The sequence below is a fragment of the Sminthopsis crassicaudata genome, chromosome 5 (genome assembly GCF_048593235.1).
Source record: "Sminthopsis crassicaudata isolate SCR6 chromosome 5, ASM4859323v1, whole genome shotgun sequence".
Classification (NCBI taxonomy): Eukaryota; Metazoa; Chordata; class Mammalia; order Dasyuromorphia; family Dasyuridae; genus Sminthopsis; species Sminthopsis crassicaudata.
The window spans coordinates 110,781,509-110,794,171 of record NC_133621.1 but is presented as its reverse complement, the minus strand read 5'-3'; the positions used below and the strand labels follow the sequence as shown (position 1 = coordinate 110,794,171).

Here is a 12,663-nt window from a genome sequence, read left to right as displayed (position 1 = left end):
CCCTAGTCTGGTTAATTGATGGCGTTCCTGCTCTGTGTCCCTTGGTGTGTTCTAGAAAAGGACCTTGCTTGAACTTGGTAGGACTCCACTACTTGCCCTGTTTCCTTAGTTACACTTCCCACACCCTGTTGTTCTTGATGGCATCTTGACAGGACCTGAGCTTAAGCTGGTTTCCATCAGTGGTCAGCCGAATTGGTGGAGATAAGGCACTAAGAGGGAAGTGGATGGGCGATGGGCAAAGGCATAATTGAGGTTGAATGCCCTTCTTATAGGATGGGCAAGCTCGAATTGGAAATTGTCATCACCCTGTTGACTACGGAGCCTCTTTGGGGAGAAAACCATATTAAGACCTTCATAAAGATCACCAACTGCCACCTAAGTAGGTCCTTAAAGAGTGCCATTGCCTGGTTCTGACACACTGACCCATGGGGCAGACCTCAAAAGAACCTGAGGTCACTGATGATCTGTATTCTTCTCAAGCTAGTTCATAACATTAAAAAGATCCACTCTCATCATCTACATAAACATTTATCAGAGAGGGACAGAGAATACACAGTATATGGCCCAGCTAGAGGGCATATGCCCTGAGACATATGCCAGGCTGAAGACTGGATCTCAAAGACCCTGGTTCCCAGAGCAGAAATCTCCCCTCTGGACCCAGCCCCAGGTCACTCCAAGGCACAAGGGCCTCAGCTGGTGGTCACAATGGGTCCCAGTGTGACTGGGAGTGGGGGGCCTGAAGAGCCTCACACCAGCTGAAGATGTCATCAGAGACTCCCGGGAGGGTGGGGCCGGCATCAACTTCCCAGGAATAATGCACAAGCCCTGTGGGTGGCATAATGTGGCATTCATCCCCCCCACTGTGGAGAGGGGCAACCAGGCTGGAACAATTCGGACTCTGTCACAGAGTTCAGGCTCTCAGCCTCCCTGATGAAGATGAATGAGAGGGGAGGGCTTGCCCCCTTGCTTCTGCTGCCGCTGCCACAGATACTCTCTGGAGTCTATGTATAAATATTCATGGTCTGGAGATAGTGCCCTGGGAAGACACACTGCTTTGAACTCAGTCACAGGTCTGAAAACGGACCTTGGACATATCAAGGTCAACCCCCCTAGTCTTAGAGATGAGGGAACTGAGGTCCAGGAAAGAGTCCTAACTTTGCACAAGATCACATAGCTAGTCATTAGGAAAGACAGGATGAGGATTCACATCAATTCAGATTATTTTGATACTACCACATCAATAGAATGGTCTAATTTAGAGCTGGGAAGAACCATAGGGATGCTCTAGTCCAAGAGGAGTAAAAATTTCATAGAGGAGAAAACAATAATGTTGTAGACAAAACACTGGAATCGAAATCATGGAAACCTGGGTTCACTTTTTAGCTGTATGATCATGGGTACTCATTAATCCTTTTCTGCCTCAGTTTCCTCATCTATAAAATGAAAGGTTTTACTTGATGATTTCCAAGGTGCTTTCAGTTCTAAATCAACAATCTTGTGAATGCCTACAAAAATTAAGTCAAATGCTGAAGATTACACAGCTAGGAAGTCTCAGAGCCAAAATTCAAAATCAAATCCTAAAACCTAAGCCAAGGAGTTTTCCTTTATATCAAGCTGAGAACAGAGGAAGAATGGTGGCCACAGCCCATTTCATTCCAGACCAAGTATTCTAAGCAGGAAGGGAAGGAGGAGGAAAGGCAGAGTCCATGTTGCTTTCTCTCTTGCAATTGCTATTTTTTCCCATTCTAGCACTTGGATACATCAGTGTTTGGACAAACTAGCTTCTCTGTGGTCAATTCTTATTTTTTGACTAAGTCTGAACTCAGGGCGACTCATACAATTCATCTGAAAATTCAATTGAATTCCAGCTTCTGGTAAAACTTTGAGACATATTCCTTTTTGGTGACTTCACATGACCACAGCTGCTCCAAGTTGAGCATCATGGACTTGCTTGGTGGGAAGCTAGGAAGCTATCTTCTAAAGTTACTGACCAATTAAAAAGGCCACAGGAGGCTCTCCCATCTGATGGCATGTTCATTGACCCAGTCTCCTGGATGTTCTCTTCAATGGGCTTCTTCTCAGCACTTACCATTTGATCACCCTGGATGCATCCTGTGTTATGGGAAATAACCTTGATGCTAATGGTGCTTATAGACCAGAAATTAGAGTCCAATATTATAGCCAGCAGCATTTTGGAGTCAGTTCTCAAGACTCTGATTTTTAGTACCAGTATTCATACCTCAGAAATCAGCAAACATTATGCATCAGGGCTTGATTTATTCTCCTGTTGATTATCTAAACTTGAGAACATGATTAAGAAAATCTTGATAATGAAGATTAAACTTAAAAATGTTTCTTAAGTCTTTTTTGGGAGGTGGGAGGGTTGGAGATCTGGATGTTAAACATTTATCAACATATCTCTGAACAAGGATCTTGCTTTCCTTGAAATGGAAATTTAGAGGATAAAAGGAGAGGACTGAATCCACAATGCCCTAATTTTATTTATTTTTTCTTTTTTATTTTTTGGATGCCAACTTTTTATCAATTTTATTTTTATTGAATGATTATTTTTATTGATACCTTTTGTTATCATTTCCTCATGATCTTTGTCTCCACTGAAGCTTCATTGTAACAAGAAAAGTGTTAAGCAAATCAACAGAGACCAAATACACAACATTCTACATCCAGAATCCCTCAGCTTTTACTGTGTTTCATCTGATTTCCAAGACGTACATTGATGTCATCACTGTTACTGATTCCTTTTTTAACTTCACTTTTATTTCCAAATATATCTCTCAACCTCCTCCCCCATCCCTTACTCAGCAAGCCTTCCTTTGTAGATTAATGGAATTGTTCCCTTGTAACAAAGTTTTTTAAAAAAAAAAGGCATAAAAGGAATTCACAAAGGCCAACACCACTAACCACATTTGATAGTATATGCCATATTCTACACTCTAGTCCCCCACTTCTGCAATGAAGGGAATGACTTCACTATTATTTTTAAATTAAAGGGTAATTTCCAGACTTGCCTATCCGGTGATCATTATTCACCACTTAGTTCTTCCTCTCCCTTTTATCCCACCTATTTTCCATAAGTTATGCAATATGAACTGTAGACAAAGAACAAAATAATAAAATCTATTCTGTTTTCAACTAGTTCTTCATGAATTGACCTTAACCAGAAAGCAAGAACTTATCTACAAATTGTTTTCTTCTCCTTTCCCTTATTCCATATCAATAGCAAGAAGTTTGGAAATGAACCCAAAAGGAGCCAAATCTCTTATAAAGAATCAGCACCATCAATGGTGGCTTTTGGTTTGCCTTACCTGTCTGTCTGACATGATGTAGAGATGTTCATGGTCCATGGAGAAAGCCATATCCCTGAGAACCGGGCCAGGGTCCACCACCTGCACGGTCTCATACTGCAGGGCATTTCCTCGGGGTCCATCCACACGGATCTGAAGAGAGAAGGAGATATGTCAAGAATGCCTCAGCTCAGCCAGGAAGAGAGATATCTTAGAGCACTGCAGATCATCTGAAAGATCAGCCTACCAAAAATAGCAGGGCCAGAGCGAGTTCTATTTCTAAAGTGCCCAGAATATTGTTAACAGTAATGATGATGATGGATGATGATGATGGATATGGATGATGATGATGTCATTTATGTAGTATTTTACATGGCTAAATGATTACAGCACAGGACATGGAATGAGGAAGTCCTGAGTTTGGATTTTGACTCAAATACCAACTAGATATGTGATTCCAGGCAATCTTACTTAGCCTCAATTTCCTTATCTCCAAAATGGGACCTATAAGAATGAACATTTATTTCATAAGGTTCTTGTATAGAACAATGTATATACATAAAGCATTTTTCAAGCTTTAAAGTCTTATACAAACAGTCTTCATGGCTACTGTTATCATATTTCATCCTTACAATCCCATGAAGTTGCATAAGGCAGATAGTTCAGATATTTTCATGCCTATTTTACAAATAAAGAAACTAATAAATGGACTTGTCCAGGGTTAACCAGTTGCTGATGAGAAGCAGAACTGGGATTCAAACTCAGGTCTTTGGGCTATCATAACTGACACCCCAAGTGAATTATGAACAAAACCTGAAGCAAAGAACCCATTTCCCTTCCTCCTCCTCTTACCTAAACCATAGGAAAGGAACTGACCAATGTGGGTTTCTTCCAGGTGCTACTGATATCTCTATTGGTAACCTTCATCCCAATTTCTTCCAGAAGATTTTTTATTCAAGTTTCTATCTGCTGGGTTCTTTTTGGCTGCCTACAAACATTCCTGCTTCTCTCATCCTTAAAACAAATAAAAATCAAAATTCTCCTTAAGTCCTGTCATGTCTATTAACTGTCCTTCCCTCTCTCTTCTCTCTTTTATAATCAAGCTCCCTAAAAAAAGCCACATAATCTCAGTACCACAACTCACTCTTTTCTTAAGCCCCTGCAATGTCTTCCGTCCCCAATACTCAAATAAAACTGTTCCCTTCAAAGTTATCTTAATTGCCAGTTTCAATGATGATTTCTTCATCTTCATCTTTCTTGAACTCTTTGCAATATCTGAAACTTTCAACTTATTCTCCTCTTGCATGCTTGCATCTGGAGATTTTCTCCTTGCTAAGTTTTTGGGATGCTGCTTTGTCTTAGTTCTTAGCTTACCTGCCTGACTATTTTTCATTCTGCTGATATATCACACACTCACTTTCTCTTTTCCATTTTTTCTCTCACATGGTGATCCCATCAGTACTCTGGGTTCAATTATCATCTCCAAGAAGATGTCAATTGGTCAGTTCCCTGCTCATCAGACCCCTAAGTTCTAGTTGGGCATCACCAATTGCTACTTGGTTAGTTCAAACTATGCGTCCAGTATACTTCTAGACTTTTCCTCCCAAACCTGCTCCTCTTCTAAACTTCCCTCTTAGAATCTAGGGCACTACTACCTCATCACCCTGATTTGAAACCTCAGTATCATTCTTGATTGCTCCTCCTCATTCACTTTACTAATCCAATTAAATCCTAATTAAGACCTTTATTACTTCTCTCCTGGACTACTGTGATAACATCCTATTTGTTCTCCTATTAAGCTTCTCCCCACTCCCAACCTTTCTCCACACAGTTATCAATTTGGTTTTATTTAAGTGCAGGTCTAATCATCTTACCCCTTTCTCCCCATTCAATAAACTCCTGTGTTTCTTGGGGATAGGAGCATAAAAATTCAGATAACTGAAGTCTGACATAAATCCAAAATGACATCCTTAAATTATATTCAATGGATTTGCTACCAGAATAATTTCAATTGCATGGTTGGAAACCATCCATTACAGAAGTTTCTTCACTGAAGTGATTCAGCATAGAAAACTACTTTTTTGACTAATAAAAGTAGTGCCATAGAACACAGATTTTGATGTGGGTTCAAGTGTCTCAGGAACAGATAAGAGGGATGTTAAATGGGATGTGGTAGAATTTGCTCAATGCCCAGAGAAGATGGAGAGGGAAAACTATGGCCGAAAGTCAAATCTAGGTTTAATTCAATATTCAAGTTTCAGAGGGAAAGAGAGAAAAACAGAATTAGTTTCAAGTTATCCCCAAGAGGAGTCTTGTTTAGAAGAGTTAAGATATTTTGGGGATATTAGAACTGATCTACTTAGCTTCTCTGGTTTGGGAATTATTTCTTTTTTGTGGATTAAAGATTTTTATTTTCAAAACACATACATAGATAATTTTCAATATTTAACTTTGCATAACCTTGTGTTCCAAATTTTTTTCCTTCTTCCCCCCCAACTCTTCCCCTAAACAACAAGTAATTCAATATGTTAAACATGTGCAATTTTGCTATACATATTTCCACAATTATCATGTTGTACAATAAAAATTAGATCAAAAAGGGAAAAATGAGAAAGAAAACAAAATGTAAGCAAACAACAACAAAAAAGATGAAAATACAATTTGCGATCCACACAGTTCTCTCTTGGGTACAGATGGCTCTCCCTCACACGTTTATTGGAATTGGCCTGAATCACCTCATTGTTGAAAAGAGCCATGTCCATCATAGTGGATCGTCATATAACCTTGTTGTTGCCTTGTACAATGTTCTCTTGGTTCTATTCACTTCACTCAGGATCAGTTCATGTAAGTCTTTCCAGGCCTTTCTGAAATCATCCTGTTGATCATTTCTTATAGAACAACAATAATATTCCATAACATTCATATACCACAATTTACTCAGCCATTCTCCAAATGATGGGCCTGCCCTCAATTTCTAGTTTCTTGCCACTTCAAAAAGGGCTGCCACAAACATTTTTGCACATGTGGATCCCTTTCCCTCCTTTATGATCTCTTTGGGATATAATTTCAGTAGAACATTGCTGAATGAAAGGGTATGCAGTTTGATAACCCTTTGGGCATAGTTCCAAATTGCTCTCCAGAATGGTTGGATCAGTTCACAACTCCACCAACAATGTATTAGAGCCAGTTTGGGAATTATTTCATGCCAACTATAGCCTTCCTACATTCAACCTCTACTCACAGATGTTCTAATCTTTCCCATAAAGAACTTCTTTAACTAAAACATTTATCAAGTGCCCTAAATGTGATTGGTTAGAAATGATGATAGTTAGAGAATCACAGGCTCATTGATTTAAAGATATAAAGGATCAAAGAGGTCAGCATGTTTAACTTTTATTTTAATGTTGAGGAAACTGAATCCCTAAAGATTAAATGGAATGTCCCAAACCTGTTTTAGCAAAGACATTCCACCCATGAATAAACAGGAAGGAAAAGAGACCCATACTGAATCCTAAACTGGGGGTCATTGATATGTATCACATGCTCGCATTCAATAAATAGAAGTAACTCCCCCTGTAATGCTTCACTTAATATCATGCTTTCTCAGAACCAATTAAGATGTTAGATGGGTATGTTTGCATCTGGTTCTGTCCAATTCTTATTTACTGCTAAATTGCCTCAAGTATCTGACGTTAGCCCATGAGCATCAGTGAGGAAGCTGTGCATGAACATGGCTCCCTTCATTTCTCATAAAAAATAAACAGAGAATAAAAGGAAGAGAGACACATTCAACCTTGCCATCAGAGCTCCTGATGACCTCCTTCTTCAATACAGTTCCCCATTCCACAAGGAATCCAACCTGGCCAGGGCCTTTCTTCATCTGAATGAAAATGAGAGTTTGTGCAAAACCAATTGGGATTACCACCCACGTCTGACCGAACACTGATGGCCTTGGCCTCTGGCCCAGCGAGGCTGCATCCCCAGATTGGAGGCCTGGAGCCACAGTTAGAATGATACTGAGAGGTCTGGCCTACCTCCAGCCATCCCCAGGCCTTCAGGCAAAATCTTCCTTCCCCAGGGAACTCTTCTGGAACTAAGTCCCATCAGATATCCCTTGCTCTGATCCCTAAGGTAAATTGGATTTCATGCCCAAACATTGCTACTTAACTTTTGGTCCCCATTCCCCTCCTCCATAGGGGTGAGGTCAATCTTCTTGAAAAATATGGACTCCTAAAAGCACAGGGCAATGGGAATCAAATTTTCACAGGAAATGCCTTGAGAAACTAGGTTACGCAAGTCAGTACTACTCTGGTACATAGGGGGATACAATTAGGTTTTTCCTAAACATATGTCCCCGAACTGGGTAAGAGCCTATTTTCGGTTAGCATGGTCACTAGGAGAACCCAACAGAGCCAAAGAAAGGAACAAGAACAGATGCTACTATGATTTAGGAAATGTGCCACTGTTTACAACATAAGAAGGCATTCGGCGAGAATGTATGTGGAGTGGCCAAAACACTGTTGCTTTTGAGCATTACTGGATTAGCAGTAAGGAAGAGCTAATGCTGACTGTGGTATTTGGGGAAGAGCAAGACTAAGATTATGTTGAGTGTAGGTAATTTGGGAAAGAACAAGACTAAACTAGGGTATAAGTAACCCTGTGTTTTCCCTCCAGTGAATGTTGTGTATAGCCCCACTAACCCACTGGGACAGTAGCACAGGAGTGGGAACAGTGAAGTGGAAACTTTGATTTGTCTCTGTTTCCATAGGCTTTGCATCCACTCAGAGCTATTGGGAGTTGAGAGAACTGGGAGATTTTCTCAGTTTCTTGAAAAGGTGTTGTTATGATGCTGGAGCAGCCCAGCCAATGCTGGATATCTGAGTAAGTGAGGTGAGATCCTCCCTATTTGTCTAGAGGCTTGTCTCAGACAGACTTAAGCTGCTGCATAGTCCTTTCAGTTTGAAGAATTTCTACTTCCTGAAATAGAAGGTGTTCCAAATGGGAGCCTGGAAGGTCATACTGAGCCATCTCTGACAGCCAAGTCATGGTTTAGCCATGAGAAGATAGGGTTATAACATGGATTTGGGACTGTATCCTCAGGAGAGTAGAGTCATGGACACATATTGTGATATTATTCCCTGGGGATCAACATAACTGATGCCAGACAACGTAGCCTTTCAGGTGGGAGAGTGAAGAACAACATGGTTCAAGTAAGATAAAATCATGTCTTTAATCTCATAATGACCAAGTGGATAAAAGGGAATCAATCCATTGGCTGGCCTATACTAATCATGATAACTCCTTATACCTACATCATGTTTGGTATATTTCAAAACATTTTCACCTATCTGATCCCATTTATTCTTTAATATAACCATACTATGAAATTTGTAGGAGTCCTGTTATTCTAGCTTTGTAGATAAGAAAATAGCCTCAAGAACAAATAAATCTCTTGCCTAAGGTCATGCAGTAAATTAATGGCAGAGTAACATTAGAACCCCTAATTATCTGGAAGGAGGGAGAGAAGAAAGAAGGAAGGAAGGAAGGAGAAAGGGAAGAAGGAAGGAAGGAAGGAAGGAAGGAAGGAAGGAAGGAAGGAAGGAAGGAAGGAAGGAAGGAAGGAAGGAAGGAAGGAAGGAAGGAAGGAAGGAAGGAAGGAAGGAGAAAGGGAAGAAGGAAGGAAGGAAGAAAGGAAGGAAGGAAGGAAGGAAGGAAGGAAGGAAGGAAGGAAGGAAGGAAGGAAGGAAGGAAGGAAGGAATAAGGAGAAAGGGAGGAAGGAATAAGGAGAAAGGGAAGAAGGAAGGAAGGAAAGAAGGAAGGAAGGAAGGAAGGAAGGAAGGAAGGAAGGAAGGAAGGAAGGAAGGAAGGAAGGAAGGAAGGAAGGAAGGAAGGAAGGAAGGAAGGAAGGAAGGAAGGAAGAGAGGGAGGGAGGGAGGGAGAGGAATGGAAAGAAGGAAAGAATGGAAAGAAAGGAAAGGAGGGAGGAAAGAAATAAGTATTTATTAAGTACCTACTATGTTCTGAGACCTATGCTGAGCACTTTACAAATAGAATTTTGACTTGACCTTCACAAACCTTGAGCAATAGTTGTTATGATTATGCCATTTGAAAGTTGAAGAAACTGAGGCAGAGAGAGGTCAAATGTTTTCCCAGATTCATGCAACTACTATGTCTCAAAGGCTGAATTTGAACTTGGGTCTTACTCACTGAAAGCCCTGCGCTCTATTCACTGCACCAACTAGCTGCCTTCCATCTCCTGAGCCTTTCTAAAGATCTTTGACAAAGTTCCAGACCAAATAAGAAGCTGTCAGCATGTAGTATAGAAGTGTGCCGTCCTGCCCAGGGGATGTCATTTATAGACAAGAAAAGGTAAAGAGAAACAGGTACTTTGCGACTCTACATGAATTCTCCGAATAGAGAAGTAAGCACAGTAGATTCCCTAAGAATCAGTGAAGGGCTTACATAGCATCTTTAAAATGATCTGAGGGATGAGTGTCTAGTGAGGACTTTTAAGTTCACAGATAGCTTTAAAGGGTGGTAGAAAGCCAAGCCTATTGATAAAAGGTAAGGTCTTTTGAGGCTGGATGAGGAACAAAAAAGGTGGAAAATGAGTGTGTGGCTAAGTTCAGCTGGGGTGGGAAGGACCCTAAACTATTCCAAGCTCTAACCCTGAGTTATGACTAAAGAAAAGAATTAGTATTGATTGTTCCCTGAAGATACTCATCCCTCAAAGGGCCAGGCCAGTGAAACACAGGAGAGGTTCAAGAAGAAGTTCCCCGTGACCAGAGTGCACTTCTTCATCACCCCTACCTCATAGAATCCCCAGCTTCCCCTAAAGTATAGCTCAAGTGCTGGCTCCTATTCAGTGTATTTCCTGATTACTTCCCTTCACCACCACTCCCAAACCCTCTAGTTTCCTACTTCTGCTATTAATAGTACTCTCTCCCTGTTGAAATCACTTTATAATTCTTTGTTTATAGTTTGAATGTACTTACTTGTGTACACAATATCATAAGATTAAGAATTGGAGGGGACCTTAGAGATCAGTTTAGATCTCTAAAATCTAGAGATTTTAGATTTATAAATTTTTATTAAATAGGTTAGAGTAATTTAATGTCTTCATTTTATGAATGAGGAAACTGAGTCTTGGAGAGATGGAATAACTTGCCCCAGGAGAACTGACCCCATATCTAGAGCCACGGCTGCTTACCTATTGATCACCCCAGCAGGAGGAGCAGGCTCTTTGAGGGCTGAGACTATTACAGTTTAGTCCCCAGATTGGATATCCCCAGTGTCTAGCACAGCATTGGAACATAGGAGAAACTTAATACCTGTTGAATTTAATTGAATTTTAACACTCGGTATGGCTCTGGTTGCCCTCAAGAAATATAAAATGAAATGAAGGAAGGGCAACTCGAGTAATCACAGATATGGATCTTCAGCTTGGAGGGATGAAGGCAAAGAGAGGAAAAGATCAATGTCTGTGAAACCATGAATGGAACAAAACATCAGTCATCATGAGTGCAAGGAGCTTGCCTCCCTGAAATTTAACACAGACCTCAATTAAGCTGTCGGGTGGAAAGCACACAGTAGGTGTTTAGCAAATGTTTAAATTGAATGCTAGGGCAAGAGAGAATTCCTTGAACTTTGAAAGATAGTACATTAATAGAACTCAAGAACTTAGAGAGGCAACTGAGGTAAAGAAGACATAGCGTTGGCCCCACAATCAGAGAAAAGATTCTATATTAGGAGGATTTTGCTTTATTTGAAAACTTCCTCTAAGAGTGAAATATTAGCTCTAATGCTTAGTCATATAGTACAAAGAGGTGGTCCAAGCTGAAAATATAAAAAATAGACATATTCATGGATGACAAAACTATAATGGGTTGCTAAGTGTAAGTTCTATAAGGATTGTTTCATTGTTGATTTTGTATCTCCTAGGGTCCAGTAAAATGCCTATCACATAGGAAACACTTAAATCTTTATTGCTTGCTCTATTTATTGACGAGAAACAAAATGTGGGTCTTTAATCTTTGAAAATAGAGGAAAGCTATGCTTTTCTACAACTTGGTAATTTTTCAGCATCTAAATATTTATCCACTCATTCACTTATTTATTCATTCAATAAACATTTATTAAACATCCATCATGTGCTTAGGGATAAGTGAGAAGTACTCAAGGCCCCTGTCCTTGTGGATTGTAAAATCTAGTTGGAGGGAATGGGCTGGAGATTGGAATGTTAGGGTGTATGATTAGACTTTGGGATAGGGGGTCATTTATTTTCTTTCCTTTACAATCCATATCTACACTCATCCCATGTATATATTCTGTACACATAAACCTTACAGGCAGATATACCCTCCATACCATTCAATCATGAAGCCAGCCAGTAATCAACATCCAATCTTCCCTCTCAAACACGTCTCCTTGCCTCTGACCTTAGGCCATTTCATCTATATCCTTTATCTAGATGGCATATACACATATCCTCCGAGTATACCGGCATACCAATACACATCACCATATGCATCCTCCTTCCACAACCCATTCAGGATACACATTTCCCAGCCTGGGATTTCCTTAGACAGCAGAGCCCTAGTTACCTCGAGGCCTTCTGGCTCCCGGCCCATCCACCAGACAGCACTGCCACCTATCTCCATCCCTGGCACGGTGAGTGTCTGGGCTGCCAGGCAGCCTGCTATTAAAAACATCAGCAGGATGGCCCCCACAAAGGTCAGCCATCCAGGGAGCTCCTGGCAGCTGCTTGTTTGTTTATTTGAACATTATCTGGGTCGGGCTGTTTATTTACATCCATTGAAGTATTGAACAATAAATATTGTCTCCCAGTAGCAAACAGATGCTTGCACTCAAGCGTTCTGGCTACCATTAGGCTTGGAATGATCTCCTTAATGAGCAAACAATACTATTAATCTTTAAAGATGCAGACTCCTTCTCTCTGCCCCCCTGCTCCTCTGTCTTAACTTCCTCCTCTTCCTTTTACTCCCACTCTCTGTTGCAGTTCTGTTAATGTCTAGCTGGCAAGATTTCTGGCTCCAGCCCACAAAATGAAGCAAAGACCTGTCTCATGAGTTCATTGACTTAGACAAAGATAATGGTTAATGGTAATGAAGAAGAGTACTTGAAGCTGAGAATTGGAAAGTGATTTGGGGGAAGATTGAGAGCCAATGATTTAGCGCCAATTTCAACTTCTCCCCCCAAACTCTGAAAACCCAGACCCAAAGACAGCCTTGGCAGTTCATGTGCTCTACCGTTCTCCTACACAAATTTTCTTATCTTCTGCCAATCTGCTCATGTCTACATAAAACATACATGGCAAGACCAGTTCTAGTGGGAAGT

At 40.6% G+C, this 12,663-nt stretch overlaps 1 protein-coding gene across 1 annotated transcript in view; it reads right to left on the bottom strand.

The window, feature by feature from the left end:
• PLXNA4 (plexin A4) overlaps positions 1-12,663 on the bottom strand; it is a 627,987-nt gene that overhangs the window by 233,126 nt on the left and 382,198 nt on the right. The window contains exon 4 of the mRNA XM_074269561.1: positions 3,327-3,458. Within this exon, the coding sequence (XP_074125662.1) occupies positions 3,327-3,458 (132 nt within the window). The remainder of the gene's footprint in view (positions 1-3,326; positions 3,459-12,663) is intronic.